Source organism: Vipera ursinii, assembly GCF_947247035.1.
Source record: "Vipera ursinii genome assembly, chromosome: 2".
In the NCBI taxonomy this organism is placed as follows: domain Eukaryota; kingdom Metazoa; phylum Chordata; class Lepidosauria; order Squamata; family Viperidae; genus Vipera; species Vipera ursinii.
In genome coordinates, this window is record NC_139513.1 from 195,821,573 (window position 1) to 195,849,431 (window position 27,859).

At 43.7% G+C, this 27,859-nt stretch overlaps 2 protein-coding genes across 5 annotated transcripts in view; one reads left to right on the plus strand and one right to left on the minus strand.

The window, feature by feature from the left end:
* Positions 1–261: 261 nt before the first annotated feature.
* TSTD2 (thiosulfate sulfurtransferase like domain containing 2) overlaps positions 262–27,859 on the plus strand; it is a gene marked incomplete at its 3' end in the record, with an annotated part of 28,056 nt that continues 458 nt past the window's right edge. The window contains exons 1-10 of one of the 2 annotated variants that reach the window (XM_083355509.1): positions 262–387; positions 4,574–4,779; positions 7,428–7,735; positions 8,862–8,970; positions 11,688–11,813; positions 15,305–15,410; positions 15,893–16,011; positions 18,010–18,168; positions 21,051–21,189; positions 22,430–22,638. In XM_083355509.1, the coding sequence (XP_083211635.1) occupies positions 4,591–4,779; positions 7,428–7,735; positions 8,862–8,970; positions 11,688–11,813; positions 15,305–15,410; positions 15,893–16,011; positions 18,010–18,168; positions 21,051–21,189; positions 22,430–22,638 (1,464 nt within the window). In that variant the 5' untranslated portion in view covers positions 262–387; positions 4,574–4,590. Of the gene's footprint in view, positions 388–4,573; positions 4,780–7,427; positions 7,736–8,861; positions 8,971–11,687; positions 11,814–15,304; positions 15,411–15,892; positions 16,012–18,009; positions 18,169–21,050; positions 21,190–22,429; positions 22,711–27,859 lie in introns of those variants that run through there. The other variant, XM_083355508.1, reaches the window with a different exon arrangement.
* The window catches only part of TMOD1 (tropomodulin 1), a 37,930-nt gene continuing 32,822 nt past the window's right edge, over positions 22,752–27,859 (minus strand). Inside the window, exons 10-11 of one of the 3 annotated variants that reach the window (XM_083355513.1) lie at positions 26,966–27,024; positions 22,752–24,911 (exon numbers count right to left, since the gene is read on the minus strand). In XM_083355513.1, the coding sequence (XP_083211639.1) occupies positions 26,996–27,024 (29 nt within the window). In that variant the 3' untranslated portion in view covers positions 22,752–24,911; positions 26,966–26,995. Of the gene's footprint in view, positions 24,912–26,959; positions 27,025–27,859 lie in introns of all 3 variants that reach the window. The other 2 variants (XM_083355512.1, XM_083355511.1) reach the window with 2 other exon arrangements.

Genomic DNA, 27,859 nt, shown 5'->3' on the forward strand with positions numbered 1-27,859 from the left:
TATAAATGGAATTAAAATAATAATAATAATTAATAATAATAATAATAATAATAATAATAATAATAATAATAATAATAATAATAATAATAATAATAATAATAATAATAATAAAAAATCATCAAAGGGACCGGCTGTACGAAATACTCCTTTGGGACGCCCAAACCATTTCTGCCTTCCTTGCAGTCCTGTCTAAAAAGACTTGAGAATTGCAGGCAGTCCCTCAAGTGAAGCGTTTCCAGGAGGAGGCGGAGTAAAGGCTTAAGGGAGCCAGCCGCCAGCCATGCTCTCGCTTCGAAGAGTCAGCCAATTCAGCTGCCGGCCAAGGAAGCGAGGAAGGCGCGACGGAAAGGGACAGGGAGGGTCTGCGCACCGACCGCGCCTGCCGTGGTAAAAAAAAAAGGGGGCAACTGGGGGAAGAGCGGGAAGAAGAAGCAACGGAGGCAGAAACCTAGCGGGGTTGCATGCCAAGGAAACCGCGAGAAGAAGAAGCACAGCCCAGGAGGCGATTGCCTTGGTTTGGGCCAGGGGTAGGTAACCTCGGCTCTTTTATGACTCGTGGACTTCAACTCCCAGAATTCCTGAGTCAGCATAGCTGACTCAGGAATTCTGGGAGTTGAAGTCCACGAGTCATAAAAGAGCCGAGGTTGCCTACCCCTGGTTTGGGCTCTTAATGGCTCCTAGTGAACTGAACGGGACACCAGTAAATAGCTTGCAACTGGGAAAAAGTCCCAAACTTGTACTCCGCCTCCTTCGTTTGGTTTTGCCTTCTTCCCTTCTGAACCAAGCCTTAGCTACGAATTTAATTTGGAATACGCGCCCCCGCAGTTAACTTTCTTGCTCAGTCGACCGGGCAAACGTACAGTGCACACGTGTCTCCTAAAACGCATTTCTAAGCCACGTAACACAGCGCTTCTCAATCTCAGCAACTTTAAAGAGGTGTGGGACTTCCATTCCCAGAATGCTGCCTGGGGATTTCTGGAAGTGAAAGTCCACACATTTCAAAGTTGCCGAGATTGAAAAACACGGAGTCGGAAGCTAGTAGCCCCTTTTCAAAAGTTGCATCTGAGGTAGAGAGCTACAGCTCACAAAAAAATTATAGTTTATAGTTTATTAAATTTTTATACCGCCCTTCTCCCGAGGGACTCAGGGCGGTGAACAGGGCATATAATAAAAATACAGAAAATTGTGCTTTTTAATGAAATTGGCTACAGTAGTCTTGAATAGAGTTTCCCAGCCTCCTAACTTATTTTTGCTACAATAAATGGTAATACAGTCTTCCTACAGTGTTGACAATACAGTGTGGTAATAATCATATAAGAATTCATCACATATGCGAGTTGGGTGGCTGTTCAAGTCTAATAAGTAAATCCAAGGCATTGATGAACATACTCTTAAAACAGCCATAAAAAGGAAGGTATTATTATGGTCATACAGAGTTTTTATTTCTGTGTCACGGAAGAGAGTCAGATTGAATCTCACAATGAGTGTCTTTCAAACAAAAATTGGATTAGGACTTCATGACTCTTACTACTTTCATTCCTAGTGGCTTACGCTGTAATTCCAATTCTAGAAATGAACTTTTTGGATTGTATTTTGTCAGTGCTGAAGGAAGTAAACAGCAATTGCTTGAAAAGCTAAAGATGGCTTTTCCAGCTATTTCATAGATTCAGGAGATCTGGACTGAGGTGAAAAGTGCAAGTGTTACTTGTAGAAAGTTATTGGTCTGGTTTATATGCAGCCACTCCTACGTGCGTTTCCTAGAATCTTCAAATGCAATGAGATAAACTCAGCTTTAACATTCAGAATTGTCATTCATTTTCTGAGTGTACACACCTCATCATAGGCTGGGCTTTTACAACATGGTAGGGTAAAATAGAATTTGATAGTTTGTACATCTAGCTCTTGACTTGCAATCAGTTGTGGGATTCAAATATGTGAACAACCGGTTCTCTGTGTGGATGCCACTTCTAAAAGTCTATTCTGGATCTGGGCAACAGAAAATTAGCTGCCGCTTATGCTGAAGTGGTGCAAACTGCCTGAATCCCACCACTGCTTACAACCATTTGTTTAGTGACCATTTGAAATTACAAAGGCGCTGAAAAAAGTGACTTACGACCATTTTCCACGGTTACGATCATTACAACATCCCCATTGCCATGTGATCAAAATCCAGACGCTCGGCAACTGACTCATATTTATGACGGTCATAGTGTGGGGGGGTGGGTGGGAGGGTCATGCAATCATCTTTTGCAAACTTCTGACGAGCAAAGTCAGTGGGGAAGCCAAATTCACTCACCAGCTGTGTTAACAATTGAAGTGATTCACTTAACAGCTGCAGCAAGAAAAGTCATAAAATGGGGCAAAACTCACTTAACAACTGCCTCATTTAGTAACATAAATTTTGGACTCAATTGTGGTCATAAGTTGAGGATTCTGTAGTTCAGGATATCATGCAAAATGTCTACTGGCCATAATATTAGAATAGGTAAACCAAAATTATGAGTGAATGGCTGAGATTGCATATGGTGTTAAGAAAAAGAAAACATTTATTGCTTAATATGTTGCATAAACTCAGATTCAACTAACTTCAGCATGGCTTAGCAAATGGTGTGACTCAGACTAGCGACTGACAATATTCTTAAGATATTTACCATCAGAAACTACATTTACCCAGCACATGAAGGAGCAAAAATGCAGCTCTTGACTGCATAAGATGTTAGATAAAGAATAATATAAGTTATCACAGCTGGGGAAACAGCATATCAACTTGTGTCTGAATTAAATATTAATATAATAGTATTCTTCATTAATCCTGTAAAGCAGACCAGTAACTTTATCAGTACCACTTGATAACCATGATAAGGCAGATGAATAAGGTTTAAAAGTAAGGCCTATATTTTCAGAGGACAGATTGATCTTGACCAACTGTGGCTTAAAAAAATCTCCCTTGTGACTAATATGAGTATTTCAAACAGAGGGCATAGCTCAGCATTCACAGATGTGCAGTAAAATCGCAAGTGCTAATTAGAGAAATTAGACCATATTTTAAGCTACCAAGTAGGTCTAATTTCAGGTTGTGTCTGAGGCTTCTGCAGATGCTCTACCTTTTAATTTTGGAAAGTACCACATACCATTTTTGGCTTCTACCTGGAAAAAAAGATCATATTTACTAGAAATGAAAATGATTCTTATTTCATCATAATTCTTGTTTTGCACATTCTATTCTGTAGCTTATAATAATTATTAAACTTTAGCAAGTCGTATTTTGTGTTGTTCAGACTTACAGTAAAGGATTTCACTTGAAAATAAATTATTAGGGAAATAATCTATTCCTCCTCTTCTCCCCCTCTCCCCCTCCCCCCTCCCAATAAATATAGTAGGAGTAATTTTAGGCTGATTCGGAATAGGTTCACAACTGGGTTCTCAGCTTCCTGAATTAGCCTCACGTGTCCTTGGTCCTTCAGATAATATTGAGGAATCTTTTCAGCTTTGAACCTCAAATGCAGGAAACCATATTACAACAAAAGGAAAAAGCTGGAAGGCAGGGTGTTCTATTTGTGGGTCACTGAAGATGTAGGTCAAAATTCCTATTAATGGGGCAATAGAATGCATGCTGCAAGAGAAAAAAGTAGATTCGCTCTGATTTAGTATACATTGCAGCAGATTTAGCAATACATATAGATACAGATAGTCCTTGACTTACGCCCACAACTGAGCCCAAAATTTCTATTGCTAAGCGAGACAGTTGTTAAGTGAGTTTTACCCCATTTTATGACCTTTCTGGCCACAGTTGTTAAGTGAATCATTGCAGTTGTTAAGTTAGTAACACCATTGTGAAGTGAATCTGGCTTCCCCATTGACTTTGCTTGTCAGAAGGTTACAAAAGGGCATCGCATGACCCCAGGACATTGCAACCGTCATAAATACATGCCAGTTGCCAAGTATCTGGATTTTGACTAGGGGATTTTTTATTTTTTTTTAATCCCATTTATATCCCGCCCTTCTCCGAAGACTCAGGGCGGCTTACAGTCTAAGCACAAATCAAATGTGCTTAGCAGTAGCCTTCATTCTATGTATATGCCTGCTTATTAGGGCTTTCGCCTCCCCCCCCCAAGCGGCATTATTACAAAGTCAGCTTATTGCCCCCAACAATCTGGGTCCTCATTTTACCTACCTGGGAAGGATGGAAGGCTGAGTCAACCTTGAGCCTGGTGGGATGCGAACCTGCACTAATTGCAGGCAGCTGGTGTTACTTAAGGAGGCATTAGCCCACTGCTCCACCAAGGCTCCACCAAGGATGCTACAATGGTCGTAAGTGTGAAAAACGGTCATAAGTCACTTTTTTCAGTACCTTTGTAACTTCAAACGGTCACTAAGCGAATTGTTGTCAGTCGAGGACTACCTGTAGGTAGATTCTTACTGATCTGCAATCAGGCAGCTCTGAAGCGGATCCCAGTTCCAGTTTTAAGACCTGGTGTGGAAATGCTCATGCAGGTCTATTATTTCCTGGTTTTGTTTTATTTTCCTTGCATGTCTTGTTATTAAATCCCTATTTTGGAACGATGTTCCTTAGGATACCGAGAAAAACGCATGCCGGGCTGCTGTGACATAGAAATGATCTCTTTGCCATTGCCTGATGGAGACGATGCGGTGGAAGTTTGCATCTTAACCTCTGCAGACCTTCAGTTGAAAGACCACCTTGCTTTCCCACCCAAAAGCCATCTCAAGACCAAAGTAGACTGCAGCACCAAAAAGAAATACGCCTCTGCAAAGAAGAAGGTACCTGGCTCGTTGTTGACTGTGTCTGCTACCACTGGAAAATGGTGGTGCAGCTGAGTTTGTTCATCCCACTTGCACTCCAGTCTTAAATGGTCATTCTGACTTTAGTGTTACGGCTGATGTGCCAAATTATTTCAGATGCATTCCAATTTCTGCTCTACCGATCTGAATCCATTTACTAGTAAATCCTGAGTAACCAGAATGTATCTGGCAAACTGGGCATTCTCTTGACTGCAAAGCAGCAGGAGGAGGTTGCAAGGGGGAGTTTTGCATGTAAAAGTGAGGGATGTGCTGCCCTCTACCTTCACTGCAATCCTCCTTTTATACAGGTACAGGTACAGGTTCCCCCGCACATGCGTGCTAGTCGTTTCCGACTCTAGGGGCCGGTGCTCATCTCCGTTTCAAAGCCGAAGAGCCAGCGCTTGTCCGAGGACGTCTCCGTGGTCATGTGGCCGGCATGACTAGACGCCAAAGGCGCACGGAACGCTGTTACCTTCCCACCGCAGTGGTCCCTATTTTTCTACTTGCATTTTTACGTGCTTTCGAACTGCTAGGTTGGCAGAAGCTGGGACGAGTAACAGGCGCTCACTCTGCTACGCGGCACTTGGGATTCGACCCGCCAAACTGCCGACCTTCCAATCGACAAGCTCAGCGTCCTAACCCACTGAGCCACCGTGTCCCTCCTTTTATAGCCAGGATTAAAGAGTCCTGTTAGTGATGTGGTTTAAAAACAAAACAAAACCAGGAATGGAGACAGGTAGTACAGTATCATAGATTTCTGTTTCTTGGTTGGTACATGGAGAGAAGTTCATGACCAGAATTTACAAAAGAGAATTGGTATCACAATAACCTTGTGTAGCAAAATGTTTTTCTGATTCCTCTATTTCAAATGAAGTTCATCATGCAGCTTCTGACCTCATTTACTTCTTCTCTTTGTCTATTCTTTAAAATTAATATTTTGTCTGTCTGTCTGCCTACCTACCTACCTACAACTCAAGATGGCAAACGTACTTAATACCCCTTCCTCACTGGTGGAATCCAGATATGTGAAAAACCGGTTCTGTGTGTGGATGCCGCTTCCGGAAGTCCATTCTGGGCCTGGGCAACAAAAAATTAGCCACCAGTTCTACCGAACTGGTGCGAACTGGCTGAATCCCACCACTGCCCTTCCTCCTCCTATTTTCACACACACAACAGAAGTGGGTTGAGAAAGTGACTGGCCCCAAATCACCCAACCAGCTTTCATACCTAAGGCAGGAATAAAACTCACAGTTTTTCTAGGCCAGTGCCTTCACCACTACACCAAACTGATTCTTATCAGTCCGTCCTACTCTCTCTATTTTCCCCCCCTGGTTCTATGACTTTGTTTGATTTCTCCAGTTACTATCTGTCACCCTTCGATTATCTACGTATCACCTTTGCTGCTTCATCTGTTTCCTCTTGCCCTGGGGTCCTGGTTCATCCTTTCTATATTTATCCCATTTGCTGTCTGAAAAAGGTATCAGACCATGGAGCATAAGTGGTTACTTTCTTGGGGCAACATTCAATGCTTTTTCTTTCTAGGTTTGAAAAAGTTAAGGCTGGTAAGGCTACAGCAAATGAAGCTTTGCCTCCTGGCTCCACACATCCATACACTAAATCAAGTTTAGTTTAAAAAGAATGCATACTGTATCACCTCAACTCATTGTGCCTATTCAGGAATCTGTGTTTCATATCTAGACAAGATGACCCAGAGTTATTATTGAAGGCTGATTGCAAAAAAAAAAAGTCTTTGCTGGGGGAATCGGGAGGAGGACCATGTTCTATACCTTTTAGAGTACTCCAATTTGAAACAAATAACTGGACAGGGATATTGATTCATTAAAGATGATCACTAATTCACCAACTCACCACCTTCCCTTTTTCCCCTGATTCCAGTCCAAAGAAGTTTTGGAATTTGCAAGATTTGGAGATGTATTATTTTGTGTGGTATACATGAATGCCTTGTATAAACAATAATTGTATGGGTTGTCTTTTAAATAAATAGCAATAGTACTTAGATTTATATACCGCTTAGCACTGTTTTACAGCCCTCTCTAAGAGATTTAGAGAGTCAGCATATTGCCGCAAACAATCTGAGTCCTCATTTTACTGACCTCGGAAGGATGGAAGGCTAAGTCAATCTTGAGCCAGTGAAGATCGAACTGCTGGCAATCGGCAGAATTAGCCTGCCAAACTGCATTCTAACCACTGCGCCACCACGACGCTTTCAACTCTTTCCTGAATAGTGACTACAGGGTTTTAAAAAGAGAGTTTTTAATTTTAAAATAAATAAATTGTATTTAAATACAATACATTTAAATAAGTACAAGCTGCTTGCCAGGACAGAAGGAAATCAACTTGCTTAGTCAGTTACCAATTGGGTTCTTCACTTTTTTTCCAACCAACATCTTTATCTGTGTTTGTTAATGACATCATAAGTAGATATTACACTAATTAAGTTAACTAGACAACTTCATAACTATAAGCATTGGTAAAGCAAGGCAACCAAAAGGCTTGCAATCTATCTGTTTGCTTAGTCAGCATCCGGTAGGTTTTGAGTCTCAGATAACGCAATTATATTTGCTCTTAAACTTCTGGCCCCTCTGCCTCCTTTGCTGCTGTTGTAGGCGTTTGCTCTCTTTGTGAAAGCCAAGGAAGTGGAAGTTGACATGCCTGCTTGCCAAAGGGCAATTTCCTGGAGATGCTGCCAACAGACATTCAAAGATCTGACTGGCATTCACAGACATGTGGCTTCTCAACATTCAGGTGACGTTGGGCAGCAAGCATCTGTGATCTTAAAGCAGATGGCCGGCATTGGAATCAATCCTGCTTCTGTGGATGAAACATCTAGGCCCAGCAAGACTCTAGACAGAAACCAGGAGGTGATCTACAAGCTCCCAGATATAAGTCACATTGATACTAATGAAATGAAAAGGTAAGAAAGAATTATCCTTATCTTGAGCTAGGGTGAATCTGTTCACTTTCTTCTGTCTTCACTCATCCCACTTCCTAACGATTGATGGTCTTCTGCTCTGCTGGTGATTATCAATCATCTGTCATCTAGGAAACCTCTGATCACAGAGAGACTTATGATCTATGATTGAGGAGCATCAGTTCCATGTTGTTGGGAATGATCACTGCCACCAAAAGACTGGTAGTATTTTTACCTTCCATTGACCAATTTAGATGCCCTTGCCCTCCAGTTTAGCTGTCATGGCTAGGCTTTTTACACGTCCCATTTATATCCCTTTCACGTTCCTTAAGGAAACTGTTTCTTCACTTAAAATGTAATGGATGACTATAAAGGGTTAGAGATGGTTTCTTGAATTGAGTTTGACAAGTGGTTACAAAACTGAACCTCTAACATTTGGTCGGTAATTTAAGAGTTGGACATCTAAACTCTGGCGTTTTATGAAGTTCAGCTTCTTCATTTAAGGAAACAGAGGTGGAGATGGGAAAATGGAAGCAGGAATAGGCTCTTAAGGTCTTCCTGGTATACTTGGTTTACCATCCATTATCATTTTCTCAGAGACAAAGTCAGCTGGAGGAGGGGCCAACAAGATGGTTTGACCTGAGAGGTGAACTGAACAATTTTCTTCTCTTTTTAAAAACTTAGGAGGTGACAGCAACTTCTCACAGATACTTTCCCTAAATGAGAGATTACATTCTTTGTTTCTCCAGCTCTCTGTAATCATAAAGTTTATAATTAGTGTGTATCGACTTGTTTATGATTTGCTGTAAAATCTCAAAGCACGTATGAGAAGGAGAGGCAGAATGGTTCAAAATGAGGTGTGTGTGTGTGTGTGTGTGCGTGCGTGCGCATGCATATGCCTTCGTGCACACAAATACAGTTTTGCAGAATGATATGATACCCAAACAAAAGTAAAAAAAAATAATTCAATGCTTATGACATGGCTCTCTTCATTGCATGAATCAAGAGGGTAGACAACAATTAAAAGCAGACACAAGGCAATAAACTAGCGCCAAGCTGTTAAGGGCTTGTACATTTAGTCATGCAAATATAGAATTTGGACACTAACTGTTCCCTCCCCTCTTTTTAGCGAAGTTGGGAAAGTTTTGCTATACTATTGCTACTGTGAGGTAGCAGATCCTGTGGGACTTTGTATGTGGCAGAAGGCTTTGTGTCAGCATCTGCATCTCACTGGCAAGGTAAGTGATTCCCTCACTGTCCCCTTTTTGAAATAACTGCTATAATCTGAGTTTTAATTGAAATTTTAGTTAATTATTTCTGTTTTGTCTTGTACAGGTAGTCCTCAACTTAAAACCATTTTTATTGATCATTCAAAATTACAGCGCCTCTGCAAGAAGTTACTTATGACCGTTTTTCATACTTATAACCATTGCAGCATCCCTGTGGTCACATGATCAGAATTCAGACACTGGGCAACTGGCATGTATTTATGACAGTTGAACTGCCCTGAGGTTCTGACAAGCAAAGCCAATGGGGAAGCGAGATTCACTTAACAATCGTATTACTAACTTAACAACTGCAGTGATTCACTTAACAACTGTGGCAAGGAAGGTCGTAAAATGGAGCAAAATTCAGTTAACAGCTGTCTTGCTTAGCAATGGAAATGATGGGCTCAATTGTGGTTGTAAGTTGAGGACTGCCCGTATATATTAACAATGTTAGTTATATTAAACACCATTATTTGGAGAAAAAACAGGTATAGTTTCAATAAATCATCATCATCATCATCATGATAGGCAGCCTGGCCTATCTAAATAATATCTAATAATATCTAAATAATCTAAATACCTGGCTAGAATCATCCCTGACAACAATTTTGGAGGAACATCATCTCTTGTTCACTTTCAGACATTATGTAGGAAATGTATTTATTAAATTATTTGAAGATTATTAGAACATTTATATTGGCGCATACCCGCACATGGCAACTCAAGGTGGTTTAAAAGGACATAAAAGCACAATGTAAAAGAAAAATAAAAGTAATAAAAATAATAACCCCCCACCCCAGCGACAACATGCATTCATACCAGCTATTTAATGGGCTCCATTCTGCTCTGGGCTCCCAGGCCTACTGGCAGAACCGCGTCTTCAGGGCCTTCTGAGTGGGGGCCCGTCTAATTTCCAGAGGGATGATGTTCCAGAGGGAGGGAGCCATCACGGAAAAGGCCCTTCTTCTGGGTCCTGCCAGATATCTTTCCTTAGGGGATAGGATCCACAACATTCCTTGCCTCCCTGCTCTAATGGGTCGGGTAGATGTGACCGGCAAGAGACCTGATCACCTGGTCCCAAGCCACGAAGGGCTTTAAAGGTGACAATCAGAACCTTGAATTGCACCCAAAAGCAAATCGGCAACCAATCACCTCAGGAGAGGGGATACATGTGCACACTGAGGTCTTCACAAAACCATGTTGGCTGCTGCATTTTGCACCAACTGGAGCTTCCAGATGCTTTTCAGGGGCAGCCCCATGTAGAGCGCATTGCAATAGACTAGGGCATGAGTGACCGTGAGTAGGCATTGTTGATCCAGGAAAGGGCATAACTGGTGCACAACCCGCAGTTGCGCAAAGGCCCCCCTGGCTACAAAGTCCAGGAGAACCCCTAGATTACACACAGGGTCTGTTTTGGGGCAGTGCCACTCCATCCAAGACCAAAGGGAATTCTCCATGGTCCAAAGAACCCCAAACCCGGAGCCATTCGGTCTTGCCAGGGTTCAGTTTCAACCCATTGCTCCCCATCCAGCCCCTAACAGCCTCCAGGCACTGAAAGAGGTCAGGGCATTGCTTAACTCTCCATGGGCCGAGACATACAGGTTCACAGTCTTTTCTGGCACTGGATTTGTCTAAACAAACCTATAAATAATACAAGATCTTGCAGGATTTTTGCAGCTTTCAAAATGTTTCATTTTCAGAGTGAAGCAGAGTTGTTTGTTGGGCAACTTAAGGCGTGCCCTGACTCCTGGGTATTATTTTGCTGCCTCAAAACAAGCTTTTTATGCTGGGTGGGAAGAGAGCTCTTTTTGTTTTTAAAGTATTTCCTACAAATCAAGCTCAGAAGCAAATATCAGCCAGCGTCTCCAACACAGAGCAGATTGCATTTGAACAATCCCAAGATAATTTTTAAGAACATGCTAAGCCTCTCCCTTTTTTGATGTTGCCTTTGGTTTGAATTAAATTTAGATGCAGTTGAACAAGAACAAATTTATTTATTTTTTTATTGATGGGATTTATATCCCGCCCTATCTCCCGAAGGACTCAGGGCGGCTAACAACAAAACATATAATAAGTACAGAAATCAAGATAAAAATAAAATTGAAATCATCTGTGCAATAAATTAAAATTAAAGAATTAAAAAATAAATTAAAAATTCTAAATATAAATTAATTAAAATGCCTGTCAGTCCAGGTTGTGCATACTTTCCTACAGGTAAGTCCTAGTGGATTCTGTTAAGATCCCTTCTGAATACACAGGTAGTCCTCAAATTATGATTACAATTGAGCCCAACATTTCTGTTGCTAAGCGAGAAAAGTGTTAAATGAATTTTGCCTCATTTTATTACCTTTCTTGCCACAGTTGTTAAGTGAACCACTGCAGTTGTTAAGTTAGCAACATGGTTGTTAAGAGAGTGTGGCTTCCCCATTGTTTGTCAGAAGGTCACAAAAGGGGATCACATGACCCTGGGACACTATAACCGTCATAAATATAAATCGGTTGCCAAGCATTTAAATTTTGATCATGTGACCATGGGGATGTTGCAAGGGTTGTAAGTATGAAAAACGGCCATGTCACTTTTTTCAGTGCCATTATAACTAAATGAACTGTCGTAAGTCGAGGATTACCTGTATCCAGATAGACCTTGGTTGCATATCTTGTAATGACTCTTCCTACTTGGCTTCTAGGTTCGAATTGCTTCAGAAGGAATTAATGGAACTGTAGGTGGAAGCAGGACATCTACTAACCTATATATGGATGCAATGCTATCTCATCCCCTCTTCAAAGACATTTTGACAAAGGAAGATTTCAAGGTGAGAGACAGACAAAGCAGTCTGGCTGCCTGGTGACCCAACAGTGACCATTTTATTAAAGACCTTTCTTCCCCCCACAAACTTTCGCTTTGTGAATTTTTTTTTATGCAGTATGAATGTAGAGTTCTCCCAGGTCCTATAGCATTCCAAGAGAGGTCAAAAGAAATCCCACCTGTTTTCTTCAATAGTTTCAGGCTCATATCTGAGTCCTCTGCCTCTATCAAATAAGGTCCAAGGGCTGGATATACCGTATATACTTGAGTATAAGCCGACTCGAGTATAAGCCGAGACCCCAAATTTCACCCCCCAAAACTGGAAAAAGTTGTTGACTCGAGTATAAGCCGATCCGCCGTTCTGCAAGCCTCTGCCGCCAGCAGAGGGTCGATCCGCCATTTTGCAAGCCTGAATACACAGGAATACCCTGTGTGGCCTTGGCTCTCCGGGAAGCCCTGGCTGTCCGCTTCCTCGCTCCACGCTGCTATTCGGGGCCCGTGCGTTCCCCGGGCAAATCGCGGTGCCCAGCAGGCGAGGAAACACGCCTGCTCCAGTCGCCCCCCCTTCCCTCAGGAGACGCGAAGCAAGTGACCGCCCAGAGCTTACCGAGGACTTGCTTCGGTGCTTCCAGGATCGCGCGCACCTCTCCCAAGCCGCCGCCCGGAGACCTGCCGAAGTTTGGGGAGGTTTGGGGAGGTGCGTGCGCACCTCCCCAAACCTCCCCAAACGTCGGCAGGTCTCCGTTCCTCTGTGCCCTGCCTGCCTGCTTCTTTCCACAGGGGAAAGAAGCAGGCAGGCAGGGGGCGGAGGAACGGAGACCCGGCGACGTTTGGGGAGGTTTGGGCGCCTCCCCAAATATCCCCAAACGTCGCCGGGTCTCCGTTCCTCTGTGCCCTGCCTGCCTGCTTCTTTCCACAGGGGAAAGAAGCAGGCAGGCAGGGGGCGGAGGAACGGAGACCCGGCGACGTTTGGGGAGGTTTGGGCGCCTCCCCAAATATCCCCAAACGTCGCCGGGTCTCCGTTCCTCTGTGCCCTGCCTGCCTGCTTCTTTCCACAGGGGAAAGAAGCAGGCAGGCAGGGGGCGGAGGAACGGAGACCCGGCGACGTTTGGGGAGGTTTGGGCGCCTCCCCAAATATCCCCAAACGTCGCCGGGTCTCCGTTCCTCTGTGCCCTGCCTGCCTGCTTCTTTCCACAGGGGAAAGAAGCAGGCAGGCAGGGGGCGGAGGAACGGAGACCCGGCGACGTTTGGGGAGGTTTGGGCGCCTCCCCAAATATCCCCAAACGTCGCCGGGTCTCCGTTCCTCCGTGCCCTGCCTGCCTGCTTCTTTCCACAGGGGAAAGAAGCAGGCAGGCAGGGGGCGGAGGAACGGAGACCCGGCGACGTTTGGGGAGGTTTGGGCGCCTCCCCAAATATCCCCAAACGTCGCCGGGTCTCCGTTCCTCCGCCCCCTGCCTGCCTGCTTCTTTCCCCTGTGGAAAGAAGCAGGCAGGCAGGGCACAGAGGAACGGAGACCCGGCGACGTTTGGGGATATTTGGGGAGGCGCCCAAACCTCCCCAAACGTCGCCGGGTCTCCGTTCCTCCGCCCCCTGCCTGCCTGCTTCTTTCCCCTGTGGAAAGAAGCAGGCAGGCAGGGCACGGAGGAACGGAGACCCGGCGACGTTTGGGGATGTTTGGGGAGGCGCCCAAACCTCCCCAAACGTCGCCGGGTCTCCGTTCCTCCGCCCCCTGCCTGCCTGCTTCTTTCCGCTGTGGAAAGAAGCAGGCAGGCAGGGCACAGAGGAACGGAGACCCGGCTTCGTTTGGGGAGGTGCGCGCGCACCTCCCCAAACCTCCCCAAACTTCGGCAGGTCTCCGGACGGCGGCTTGGGAGAGGTGAGCGCGATCCCGGAAGCTCCAAAGCCTCGGCCGCGCACAAGTCCTCGGTAAGTTTTTTTGTTGACTGGAGTATAAGCCGAAGTGGAATTTTTCAGCCCAAAAAGTGGGCTGAAAAATTCGGCTTATACTCAAGTATATACGGTATTTCTTTATATGCTAAGAGGCTGATGTCAGCAGGTGGAGTTTGGGGGAAGGGAACTACTGCTCTCTGACCACATATGTTCTTACTGTTGAGGTGGATCAATGGAGGAAGGCCTTTGGCTCCATCTATGATTTATTTTGGAAGGGACGCGGTGGCTCAGTGGGTTGGGACGCTGAGCTTGTCGATCAGAAGATCGGCAGTTTGGCGGGTCAAATCCCGAGTGCCGCGTAGCAGAGTGAGCGCCTGTTACTCGTCCCAGCTTCTGCCAACCTAGCAGTTCGAAAGCACGTAAAAATGCAAGTAGAAAAATAGGGACCGCTACGGTGGGAAGGTAACAGCGTTCCGTGCACCTTTGGCGTCTAGTCATGCCGGCCTCATGACCACGAAGACGTCCTCGGACAAGCGCTGGCTCTTCGGCTTTGAAACAGAGATGAGCACCGCCCCCTAGAGTTGGAAACGACTAGCACGCATGTGTGGGGGAACCTTTACCTTTACCTTATGATTTATTTCATCTTGTGTGATGTTTCTCTGCAGACGTGAAAAGGAGGAGGGCAATGACCTCCCTCTTCCTTTTCCTGGGTAGAGAGCTATCCTTCATCTTCAAGAGAAAAAACAAAAACAGAGCGCAGGATTATGTAAGAAATATGGACCTAAAGTTTAGTTTTGTGTGTAGGTGTTCTATTGGATCATTCCCAAGTGTGCTCCTCCTGGTTTCACCCACTCGACACCCTACCTTGGCGAAAAGGAGGAGCCAGCCAAACTGCTAAGATAACTTCATCTGGAATGCATGCAAACTTAGCTTATTGAGGGGGGGGAAGCTACTTGACCGCTTAGTGCACAGGTCTGGAGTCGCATGCGGCTCTTTCAGCCATCTCCTGCGGCTCCCAGTCCTCTGCCATGTGCAGTCGGAAAAAAAAAGTGGGACTAAAAAAGTTCAACCAATCAATTCAAATATGCAGGGTAGGTGCATATCTCGCCTTGGCTCCACTCTTCAGTCAAACCCTGTTCTGCGCATGCACGCATGTACGCACATGTGCACACATTTTTTGTGGCTCCCAGTTTTTCCTTTTGTGAGGGAACCGGTTCCGAGTGGCTCTTTCACTGTTTCAGGTTGCTGACCCCTGGCTTAGTGGATTGTGCTAGATCTGTGGGAAGCATGTTCTGTATCCCCAGGGCAATTGTGCCCTTCAGGAAAGCTCCTATTAAATGTCGTCACTCTCAAACAGGATGAGTAAACTATTTGGAAAAATCAAACCTTGTCAAAGGTTTATTCAACAGGGTTGCTCCTAAATCTTTTTGACTAAATTAAGCTACAGGTGGACTTCATAAACACTGGTTTCCCCACCTTTGATTTCCAGGGGATTGGGGCAGATGAGAGAGAGGGATGATGGGGCAGGAAAGATTATTGACCCTCTTAAACCAACATGGAAACTAACATTTCTTTGCAACTGCCTCTTTCCTTCCCTTGATTCCTCAGACCAGTGTAGGAGGAGCCCATTGTTTTCCAGATCTTCGAATTGGCGTGTTTGAAGAAATAGTGCCTATGGGAATTCACCCAGAAAAAGTCTCTTACAAAGAAACTGGTATGGAACTGATCATAGACGATCAGTTTTTTGTTTTTTAATGTCAAGGGTTGGATTCCCCCAGAGTAATTTCTTGGGGGGAAAAATGCTGGCGAAAGGTAGAATAAAAGTATAAAGTGGGTGTGGCCACTGTATTGTCTCTCTCTTCCTCCCGCTCCTTTTTATTGTCCATCCTCTTTCCTCTCAGCCAATGAACTGACACGGAAAACGCAGAACGTTTTTGCTGGAAATCCAAACTTATCCCTTTTGAAACTAAGCCTACTGTGACTTACACGAATCAGATGGAAGGCCGTAACCTCAAGGAACCAAAATAGCAGCTGCAGAACAGGGTTACACTCATGTTTGAAGTCTAGTATACAATTATTTAGGAAAAAAAACTTTCTAGAATAAAGTAGGATTTGCCGAGGAGAGGTGTGTGTATGCACATTTGGCTCACTGTACTGACTTACAGTATCTTCTTACTGTCTTTTAATTCTTGGTAGGAATCCGTTTGGCGCCAAAGGAGTTTCATGCAGAAGTTGAGAAATACCTTTCTCAGAGTCACGATGCCCAGATGGATACGATTTTGCTGGACTGTAGGAACTTCTATGAAAGTAAAATAGTAGGTAGCTTTAATTTGGGTGTGTTGTTGTTGCCTCCTTTGGATTTACACACCTGACATTGTAAGAATGCACACTAGGAACATACATGCATGACACATACATGTCCATGTTAAGAGACTTTTAAACACCGATTCAGTAGTACCTTGTCTATTTCCTCCCTTTTAAACTTTGAGATGGATAAGCTATCTTTTAAAAACTGAACTTTTAAATAATCTTGAAGATGAAAGAAAATATATAGTTGTCAGCTGTGTAGATGACACCGAGTAAGAAAGATTGGCTAACTGTTTACCGGGCAAAACAAAATTCCCTTGTTAGGTCTAAACATTGAGTCATATCCAGCAGTAGTGTGAGAGAACCTGCATCTGGTAGGGAAAACTGAATGCATTAACACAGGATTGGGGGCAGTGTATGTGAGCTGCATCTCAGAATAGTAGTAGACCTCCAGTCTTATATAGCAATTAAAAAGACCAGTATAACCTTGAACTGCATTAATAATAGCATTACGTGCAGAACATGATAGGCGAGTGCTCTGTTGAACTCCGCATTGGTTAAACCACAGTTAGGATACTATTGAGAAGTCTGTAAGGCTGGAAAAGGTGGAGGGAAAGAGGATGAACATCAGCAAGGAGGGTGGACTTGATTACAAGAGCAATAGATGCACTGCTGGAAGTCTGGAATGGGGACAGATCATCCTGGAGACGGTCTTCCTTTTTTGGTCACAACCAACTTGATGGCACATATCAATAGAATACTATTGTAATCAATTGGGAACTATGTACTTAAGATGAGCAGCTATGCATGCTAATGTTCTAAAAGAATCATTGTGCTTGTGGTCTACAAATCCCTAAAAGAAAGAGAAAGTGGACCTGTATTGGAACTGGGGACAAGAAAGAGCCAACACATTACAAGGGAAGGAATTCTTTGGTTGTAGCCACTGTGGCTTTTGGCCTCCTCATTTCCTTTTACTGCTGACCACTCCAAGCATAACTGCCTTTTCCAGTGAGTTTGAGCACATTACTTGGCTGAAAAAGTAAGGTAGAATTTTGTGGGGTTTGCCTTCCAGTGATACATCTGATTTTATACATTCACTTGTTTGTCTCCTTTGTTTTCCAACGAGCCTAGTCCCAACACCACAGCTTGATCAAGTTGATTTTCCTCTTGTCTAAATTTTTTTCATGGTCCAAGGTAGCCGGACTATAGGTAGCTATGGGAAACAAAATTATGCAGACTAATCTACATTTAGTTGCCAGGCTGACGTCTCTTGCTTTTCCATACTTGATTCATGTTTATCATTGCTGTGCAATCCAGGGCAATTTTATTTCTGGACCTTATTCAATGCTTTGATCAATCTGCATCCTAGGAAAGTGATTCAGTTTCTTCTTAAACAATGGAATCACCTGCTTAGACCAGGGGTGTCAAACTCAATTTCATTGAGGGCCGCATCAGCATTGTGGTTGCCCTCAGGGGGTCAGGTGGGTATGGCCAGGGTAGGCGTGGCCTACTGGGTGGGCGTGTCTAGAGTGCTTATGGCCTACTGGGTGGGCGTGGCCAGCTCTACATCGTTCGCATCAAGGCTGCCTATGGGGGCATGGGCAGGAGTGGGACAGATCTGAGGGTCTCTGGCAGAAGGAGGGTCTCTGGGCCAGGGCCAAGGCAGTGGGGGCCGTTCCCTCACTGTTTCCAGGATGGCTTCACGGGCCACATGAAACCACTTCACGGGCTGGATCCGGCCCCCGGGCCTTGTGTTTGACATGTCTGGCCTAGAACAATTGTGGCTTGTTCCTAAGTGGAGCTTTTCAACCAGGGCCTGGATGGCTGCTTGTCAGGGATGCATTGAGTGGATTGGATGTCCTATAATATCCTTCCAACTCATTCTTTCTATGGTCTGAAGAAATCCAGCAGTGAGATAATATGGTACCATGACAGCTGCATTTGTTCCTGATTTTATCTTTTAATATCACAGGTTAGATAATGCTTTTTTTAAAAAAAAATTACAGGGGCATTTCCGAGGCTGTCTGGCTCCCAACATTAGGAAGTTCAGCTATTTCCCCATCTACATCGATGAGAATTTGGACCTTTTCAGGGGCAAGCGCGTCCTGATGTACTGCACGGGAGGTATCCGCTGCGAGCGGAGCTCAGCCTACCTCAGGTCTAAGGTGAGTCACCTCAGGGGAGAGGGCTTAACTTGGAATTGGTCAGATGTAGGAAATAGCAGGATTTGCACAAGGCCTTCATAGTTTCCCTGGCAGATCTACTACCGTGTTTCCCTGAAAGTAAACCCTACTCCAAAAGTAAGCCCCAGCTGATGGGGGGGGCTAATATAAGCCCTACCCCCAAATAAGCCCTAGCTTGGGGTGGGGCGAGTCAGCCCAGATCTGTGTGACAGCCAGAGCTCCTCCCCCCACCGGCCTGCCAGGGCCCTATGCCAGTGGTCGCCGGTGGAACTGGCTACCACTAGCTCCACCCTCTCCATCCCACTGTCTGCTTACTTCGCCACATGTTTGTGGGGCTAAAAAAAAAAAGTTCAGTCAGACTTTCTAACTTCTGGTGAGATCTCAAGAAGTTAGAAAGTCTGATTGATTTTTAACCGGTAGTCCCACAAACACGCGACAAAAGCTGAGAAGCGAACAGAGAAATGCAATGCAGCTGAAAGGCAGGTTAGTAAAAAAGTGCTTGGGGGAGGTGAGGGAATCTGGGTGGGGAGGGTGCGGAAACCTTACCCTTCGCGGCTTTGGCACGTGGAAGGAAGCAACTCCACATACACACACACCCGCCACCTGCCTCGTCTCCTTACCTCGTGGTGGCGGCAGCAGCCAGCCAGGCGGAAGGTGATTCGGCAGGAGCAGCTGGTAGAGGCTAAAAGCGCCCAGCCGGCATGAGAGCTGCAGCACCCACCCGTAGCCCAGGGCCTGCAGCACCGAATAGGCATGCAGGCTGGCACTCAGCAGCCCAAAGTAAAACCTAGTGCTTACTTCAGAGCCCAAAAGAAAGTACCACAGGGTCTTACTTTCGGGGAAACACGGTAGGTCCAATCTTCTGGCAGTTACATAATGCTGAACAAAGTCAGACACTAGATAACCACAGATTTAACCTGCACAAAATTGCCGGAAGTATTTAAATTAATTAACTGTTCAAAAAGAGCTGAAAAAGAGCACCTGCTCTTTCACAACCTGTAATGGATGAATCATTGCAGTTTAGATAAAGATCAAAGCTATCCTTTCATAATTTTGTGGATCCAGCTGTGCACTAAACAGATGCCTTTGTTCAATACAGGATAAACAAATGGAGTAAATCTTGCCTTTGCTGCAAAATGTGTTCTGCATGTGGCCCTTATGCTAAGGAGCAAACAGCTGAACCAGAACCCTTTGTAAAAGATAGTATTGTTTAGCATCACCCAGCCTTCTTTGACGTAATGCAGAGTTTACCTTCATTACAGTTGGGTGACCTGTCCGAGAAGACCTTCTAGCTCAGGGGTGTCAAACTCAATTTCATTGAGGGCCGCATCAGCATTGCGGTTGCCCTCAGGGGGCCGGGTGGGTATGGCCAGGGTGGGCGTGGCCTACTGGGTGGGCGTGGCTAGAGTGCATATGGCCTACTAGGTGGGCGTGGCCAGCTCTACATCGTTCTCATCAAGGGTGCCTATGGGGGCCCGGGCAGGAGTGGGACAGATCTGAGGGTCTCTGGCAGAAGGAGGGTCTCTGGGCCAGGGCCAAGGCAGTGGGGGCCGCTCCCTCACTGTTTCCAGGATGGCTTCGCGGGCCACATGAAACCACTTCGTGGGCCGCATCCGGCCCCCGGGCCTTGTGTTTGACATGTCTGTTCTAGCTCATTAATTGGGATCTTGTCTAATTTCGTGTCTGAGAACTCTTCTGCTCAAGGGGAGGCAAGTTCTGGATGGGGGCAATTCAGCCTCCTACTTTGTTGGTAGGCTTTCCAATGATGCAACGGGGCTGAAATGTTTAGGGCCCTTTTTTATGCTTTGGGGGAATTGGGATGAAGATGTTTAAGAATAGAAATGGGGATAGTTTTGCTCCCCAGTCTCCCTTTCTCTTTAAATAGGAGGGTTAGGGTTAGAGCTTGATTCAGAGATCTTTGTAATTAATAGCCAGGCTGTCCTGGCAGTTTCATCACCTTGTTCAATCTTAAAATTTTGTTTTCACTCCTGGGTCAGCCTCTGAAAAAACAAGCTCTTCAAAACAAATCCAGATGCAACTGAATTGCTAACTCTTGTGAGGTCACAAATATACACAACCCACACACTGACAGAGCAGTTTTGTCCTTCAGGTTCAGTCTTGACTCCTGGAGACTGCCTGGACAAGTCCCTGTGCTTTTCTTGGAAAATTTTTGGAAGTGGTTAGCTATTGGCCTGCTTCCTAGATCTGAGAAATAGGGACTGGCCACCAAAATCAGCCGGTTTCCTTTATACCTAAAGTGGGATTATAATTCAGGCTGTTCCGGTTTCTAGCCTGATGCCTTAACCACTACGTCAGACTGGCTCTGCTAGCAATTCTGTAATTTGAAGTCTACACATCGCCAACATTGCTCTAGCCTAGAGCTAGGCCTTTGAGCTCATAGGTAATGGCCTAGCACAGGGGTAGGCAACCTTGGCTCTTTTATGACTTGTGGACTTCAACTCCCAGAATTCCTGAGCCAGCCATGCTGAGGGGAAAGGGAGAGTTTCCAAGCTGAGCCATGCTGGCTCAGGAATTCTGGGAGATGAAGTCCACGAGTCACAAAAGAGCCAAGGTTGCCTACCCCTGGCCTAGCATGATTCTAGAGGTTAGTTTTCAGGATATGGGACAGGTTGGCTTCTGCTGTCAGTTAATATAGAATCCAATACTTCTTAGTTGTTGTTGAAAAAGGAAGAAAGGCATAGAAAATTCACATCTTGCTTGGCTTATATGTGCTCATGAAATAAATACAGCAAAGCGATATACTCCACGTGTTCTGATACCTGACTGGTTGTAGATTGTAGAACCTTTTCTTGGCTTTTCAGAAGTTCTAAAATTATATTGGATGCGGTATTGCTTTCAACCAGGGTGTCTGCACAGAAGTGTATCATCTCAAAGGTGGCATCCATAAGTACCTAGAAGAATTTCCTGATGGGTTCTACAGAGGGAAGCTTTTTGTTTTTGATGAACGTTACGCCATTTCCTCAAACAGCGACGTCATTTCAGGTAAAGTATGTTCTTTCCAGTCTGAGCAGCACTTTTTGCTGCATGCATCCTGTAAGCCCAGTAGTTTGCAAACTACTGTGGAATGGGGCTGTCTCCTGCTCAGCCTTCTTCAATTAGCTGCCCTCTGTATGAAGAGCAAGATGGCTGGGCCTAATGAGAGGCTGTAGTCCAGTTCATCCAGCTGGGGAAAATTATTTGGAAACAACAAGAGTTTTTTCCTTCATACTTAGGTTGTTTTTTTTTTAATGAGACACTGACTCGCTGCCTATATCTCCTATGCTGGCATATATTTTATCTTAATTCAGTCACAATTAAAGCCCAGGCTGAACATACGGTACATCATAGGTCGGACACTGCTCTTCCTCCAAGTGTTTTAAAATGTTGAATTTGGACCAGAGAAATTCAAGTTCAAGTATCTGCCCTTCCATCGCTGGAAGATGAAGGCAAGCTATACTTTTTCAACTAATTTACATTACAAGGTTGTGGTTGTAGGAATATAGTAACCTTCGGTTTAATATACTGAGTTTAATGGACTTCAGAAACAATGGGCATTTTTGTACTTGTTCTTCAGTTTCATTTAATGTTAATTTGCTACACTGAGGTTTTATTGCCATTTTTTAAAAATTATGTCACTACACAAATGACGTATGCCGATACAGATGACCTATGTTCGGATTTAACGGACATTTGGATTTAACAGGTGTACTTCCTTTGGAATAGTCAATTAAATTAAGGGCTTACTGTAAAAGGAGAAGCCTCTTGTGACTAGCGTGAACTTGCAGAGTAATTATGGGGCATAAATCTGAGGACCCAGATTGTTGGGGGCAATAAGCTGACTTTGTAATAATGCCGCTTGGGGGGTGTGTGAAAGCCCTAATAAGCAGGCATATACATAGAATGAAGGCTACTGCTAAGCTTGTAAGCCGCCCTGAGTCTTTGGAGAAGGGCGGGATATAAAAGGAATTAAAATAAAAAATAAATAAATAAATGCAGTACATAACAACTAATGTGGAATGTTTGGTTTAAGCTAAATGTGCTGTGAGATCCAAACCACTGTATTCATAAAGCACAACTTATGATTTAGCTGTCGCAACTAATTCCAATCCATTGTGGATTGCTGAATAAACCATGGATAGTAAATGGTAGCTCGGTAAGTCCTATCATGCTCTGCCTAAGATCATCGGAAAAATGGGGTCAGCAGTAACCATAAACAATCTAAGCTTGCTTTCCTCCCCTCCAGCTTGCCGTTACTGTGGGACACTCTGGGACCAGTACCGTCTTTGCTCTACCCAGCTCTGCCGTCAACTTGTCCTGACATGCCAGAGATGCCAACAAAAAGGGTTTACAGCCTGTTGTCCTCTCTGCCAGGAGAAAGGTCTAGCACTGGCTTCAGCACCTTCAGGACGAAGCTTCAAAGAGGAATGTGAATGTACAGAGACCCGGCAGCAGGTACCCGTGGAACGCCATTTGACAACCCCTGAAGTTACACTCCCTCATGATTGCCTGAGATGCCAGTTTTGAGATGTGTTTTAATGGGATTTGAGGGAGTTAATTGTGTGGGGCGGTTGAGCAAATCTTCAGTTCCAGCTGCAGTCAAAATTTCAGTGTGTGATTGGATTCCTCTCAGAAGAAATTGCATGGAGGGGAAAGATTCGACCATATTTAGAGTCTTTCACCGAGACAGCTTGAAGTTCAAATATGTGATGCTTTAGGACGGCCTAATTTACAGTGAAAAAAATAGAAAAATGGGTCTCAACTCATTAGGGAAGGTTACAATGCATTCGCCATTAATTTTAACAAGTTGCATAGAATTCTGTACAGTTATGAATGTTGCTGACTACCAGTAACAGAACTAATGGGATATGATCTCATGACTGTTGAGTTGGGCCGTATTGCAGCGTTAGACAAGTTTTTTCATCCCGAGGATTACACTTTGGGACATAGGAATTAGGATTGCTAATATTATATAATTAGACAAAGAGGGGTTTAACCTTTTGATCCATTTTCAGGAGTGTTAGGGACAGAAGTATAAGGTGCTTGTTTTGCTCAATTCCCAAGTCAAACTTGCCCCAGTTTTAGGGAAGAGATGTTTCAGAGTTTAAAGGGCATGTTAAACATTTAAAAGATCTCCTATCTGTAAATAGGAGGAAGCTTTATGTATACCGCCTTAAATTGCACAAAGGTAAGATATAATAATAATAATGTCATCCTTTGTGCTGTTTTAAATCCCCCAATCTTTCTTCAGATGAACAATGAGTCCAAAGATTAAAGCCATGCCTGTTCCTGGATGCTTGCTGCTCTGAATCATTACAGATTCTAATGCTACCATGAGCATCGATGGGAATTCCCCATGTCCCTTAGCTGTGGAATTGTAATCTCCATTTGAGGAGGGCAGAACATGACACTGTAAAGTGGGAGACATAAAAAGAAATGGTACCCTCTTTTGGCAAGAGAGAGGCAAAATCATATTTGTATGGCGTCAACTGTTTCAGCCACTGTGCAGAATGTAAGGTCACCCTCTGTCGAGGGAGTGTAGAAGACTTGTGCAGTGAGTAGAGGTATCCCCATCAACCGTGCAGGGAGATTAGCAAATCTTGCCTAGGTACTAATTACTTTGCTCTTGCAGAGCAAATGGAATGGAATGAATCCAAAACCTCAAATAAAGCTTCCGAGCATTATATCCCATGCAGCTTTTTGCAAAAGCCTGTTAGATCAGGGAGACTATCGCTAAGAGATAGCGAAACAGAAACACGATACAAAAAACATTCACTTTGCAAGCATAAAGAGGCCTGACACACTCTTATGTGTATTATCAGATTTAATCTATATTTTAACTTCAGTTCTTCAGGAAAATTAGAAATAACCAACATCCCATTCAGCAGCTGCCTTTCTTGTGCTTATTGCTTAGGACGGTGTTTCTCAACTTGGCACCTTTCAGATTGGTGGACTTCAACTCCCAGAATTCCTCAGTCAGCATCTTAAAATTGCCAAGGTTGAGAAACCCTGGCTTAGGCAAACAGTGGCCTTACATATTTTTGTGCTGGAGGGCTGAGAACTGCTTTGTTTAATAGATGATTCTAATACTCAGTTCCAACTTAGGGTTCTGGATGTTGCTGGCTGGTTGCAATTTTCAAGTCTTTAAAGTGATTATATATATTGGGATAATAAAAATGCTGTCTGATTAGCAGAATCTTTCTAATTCTTTCAAGATGAAAATAAAATATTTTTAACATTTCTGCTACATTTACAGAGCAGTATTGCATCTTTTTATTGTTACTACTCATGCATATCCAAGCGCGCACGCACGCACGCGCGCACACACACACACACACACACAAATAAATCCATACAAAAACTAGGCTGTAATCTAATTATAACTTCAAGCTATTTCCGAGCGATGATATATTTCACCAGAATCCAAAATTGCACTTTATGGTTAACAGGGTAAAACTTTGAATTATTCTTTAAAAATAAAGATGTTATATTCTACAAATTGATAGTGAAGACCTTTGCCTATAATCACTATTTAATTTAAAATTATCATGTGCGAAGGTGTCATATAAAAAACAAGCTGCATTAAATCACCGCACAGTTGCTCTGCTTCCGTAAGCCTTCATAAACCAGGGCAAGCTTACAGACCCATCTGTACAACCAAAACTACACCCCAGTTCGACACTTGGGAAGGATGGGTCCAGTCAGGTCTGCAAGTCGTCTTTTTCTCACTGAGGAAAAAAAATACAGTTGAGGTCAGGATACGTTTCTTATGTATAGAAATGGGGAGGTCCATAAATACTCTAAATTCTTGAATTACAAGACCAGGGAGAAGGGCAAGTAACCCTAGGTGTAACAATTAGAATACTAAACATCTAATCATCTTTGAACAAACCTCACCAATTTATTGTTGGATATTTAAAGAGAGAAATCAAAGATCCGAAAACACTGTACCCTAAGCTGAATTAATTACCAGGGTTCCTTTTGTGCCCTTATCGTGGCTAATCAATTTTCTTGGAAAACACATTTTTGTGAAGTACTAATGACTATTACATCCTTTCTCCAGGACTAAAACTGGAATTCCTAGGTTTCTAAAATGTCAATTTAACAGTGCAATGCTATAGCTATCAAATCAGAAGTAATCCTTACGTTAGCTAAACTAAGAAACAAATACACACAAGACTATACCCTCTGTCTAGAGCAAGTGTTTCCAAATTTTCAGACTGCAGAACCTGTTCCTAAAAAAAAAAATCAGAATCCCTGATCAAAAGAGCTTCTGCATGTCAACTGACAAGCCCTGTCCTATTGACAGTGTTGCTACTGCTGCCTCTGAAGAGCATTGTTCAGGTGAGAGCAGATAGAATAGAGCTGGAAGGGACCTTGGAGGTCTTCTAGTCCAGCCCCCTGCTCAAGCAGGAGAACCTATACCGTATCAGACAGGTGATTGTCTAGCCTCTTCTTAAAAATCTCCAGTGAAGGAGCGCCCATGATTTCTGGAAGTAAGCTGTTCCATTGGTTGATTGTCCTCACTGTCAGGAAGTTTCTCCTTAATTCCAGGTTGCTTCCCTCTTTGATCAGTTTCCAACCATTGTTTCTCATCCTTCCCTCTGGTGCTTTGGTGAACAACCTGACTCTCTCTTCTTTGTGGCAGCCCCTCAGATACTGGAATACTGCTATCACGTCTCCCCTATTTCTTCTTTTCTTTAGCCAAACTCAAGTCTTGCAGCTGTTCTTTGTATGTTTTAGTCTCCACTGTATTAAAAGCTTTTTTTTCCTTTGCTCCTTGCAAAGTTTTTTTTTATCCCATTAGTTCCACAAAACTCAGTTTACATCCTTGCAGAACCCAGTTTGAAAAAACCCTGGCCTAGAATATGTAACTGTCCATTGCAATTAGACTAAAAAGAATTCCGGACTCTGCATGTTTGTTTTACCCCTTCTCTCCCCGTCCAAATTTCTGCAGAAATTAGTTCAAGTTGGATTCTTAAGTAACTCTGGTTGCAGTTTCCCATTTTTATGATTGTTTGGGAAAAATCAACTCTAGTTAGAAGAGTTGCTACTGAGTGGAAATGGTGCAAAAGGCAGCTCTGGTTTAGGGCTGAAAGGGTCAACAGCTTTAATTTTTTTTTCACTACGGAAGGTCTAGACATTGTACATGGGAATAAACATTTTAAAAATCTTCACCTAGTTGGAAAAATCAAGTTAAATGCCAGCTGTTGAAGTAGCTCTTCACAAAACAGACACACCAAGTGTTTTTTCCTAACAAAAATAAGCACTGCCCTGTTTTTAATCAGATTAAATTGCTGGCATTACAATAAAGGCAACCCTAATGGAGAAATGAGCTTTAAGAGAGGTTATGATGTCTGGAGAACATCATATAACCTCATCTGGCCTGGGCCTGGTCGGATTCTGTGCTTGGGCTAAAAACCTTTGGGACTGTCTACATTGAGGAAGGTCGTTTTTAAGCAACTCTTGTTCTAGCTGAAATCACATGATACTCAATTGCAAAAGTCAATCACATATGTATAAGCAGAAGGCAAAGGAAGAGCAAGGACAGAATGAAAGAGTGAATCACAGCAATTCAACCATGAAGATAGGAGGTATTTTCCTTCCAATAAGAGAGCTATTTCCAAAGAATAAAAGGACATCCTAGAGAAATCTATGAACAGAAGTGCAAGGGGACAGTCAGAACCAAGTGGAATAGCAGAGAAGCACTCCTGGTTCCCAATCTGGGAAGGAGAGTAAAGTAGTTGCCAAAAGAGGATTGCAAGGATATCTATACTTATACATCTTCCAGTTCCGGGGCTGAGGTGTTATGTCAGGGACCATCACATCGATGTATGCGAGCTGCAAATAAGAACTAAGTCAGATATTTTATGTAGAGCTCCTGCGCCAAGGAGCTCAACTGAGACCAGTCCCACAGCCAATTGACATCTATTTTGACTTACAAAATCTGTACTACAAACAGTTGTGACAGCTTGGTCCTCCCCATGCATAGGAGTTTTCCTTGTTATTTACGTATGCTCAGCCAATCAATGACAGAAGCTTCATAGATTGTGGAATTCTTGATGCTCTCTGAGAATGGCTGTTTGCTTGCAAATACTTCATTACCCAACTAGTAACATCATCAGTGATGATAATCAGTGATGATGTTACCTAGTTGAGTAATGAAATGTCTGCAAGCAAAGAACCAAGCTCAGAGAGCACCAAGGACTCCACAGTTCAACCCTGAGCTACATATAATCTCTTCTTCACATTTCCATGAGTGCAGTATAACACAGGCACAACATATTTTTCAGTGCAGGTTCTTTTTTAACAGGCTTGATCTTCCATGAGCACCAGTGAATTGCTCAAGCTAATTTGTAGTTCTACAACAGGTCAAGATTTTCCATTGTGGGTTACAGAGTTTGTAATCTCTGTATGTTCTTTATATATGCTGCATGCTTTACATGCAAACTGTTCTCGCCTGAACTCAAATAATTTCTATAAAAAAATCTCCCAAGTCCATGAAGAAATACTGCAAGTTAAGATAGCAGATAATATTGGTCCAGACCAGGGGTAGGCAACCTTGGCTCTTTTGTGACTCGTGGACTTCAACTCTCAGAATTCTTGAGCCAGCATGGCTGGCTCAGGAATTCTGGGAGTTGAAGTCCACGAGTCATAAAAGAGCCAAGGTTGCCTA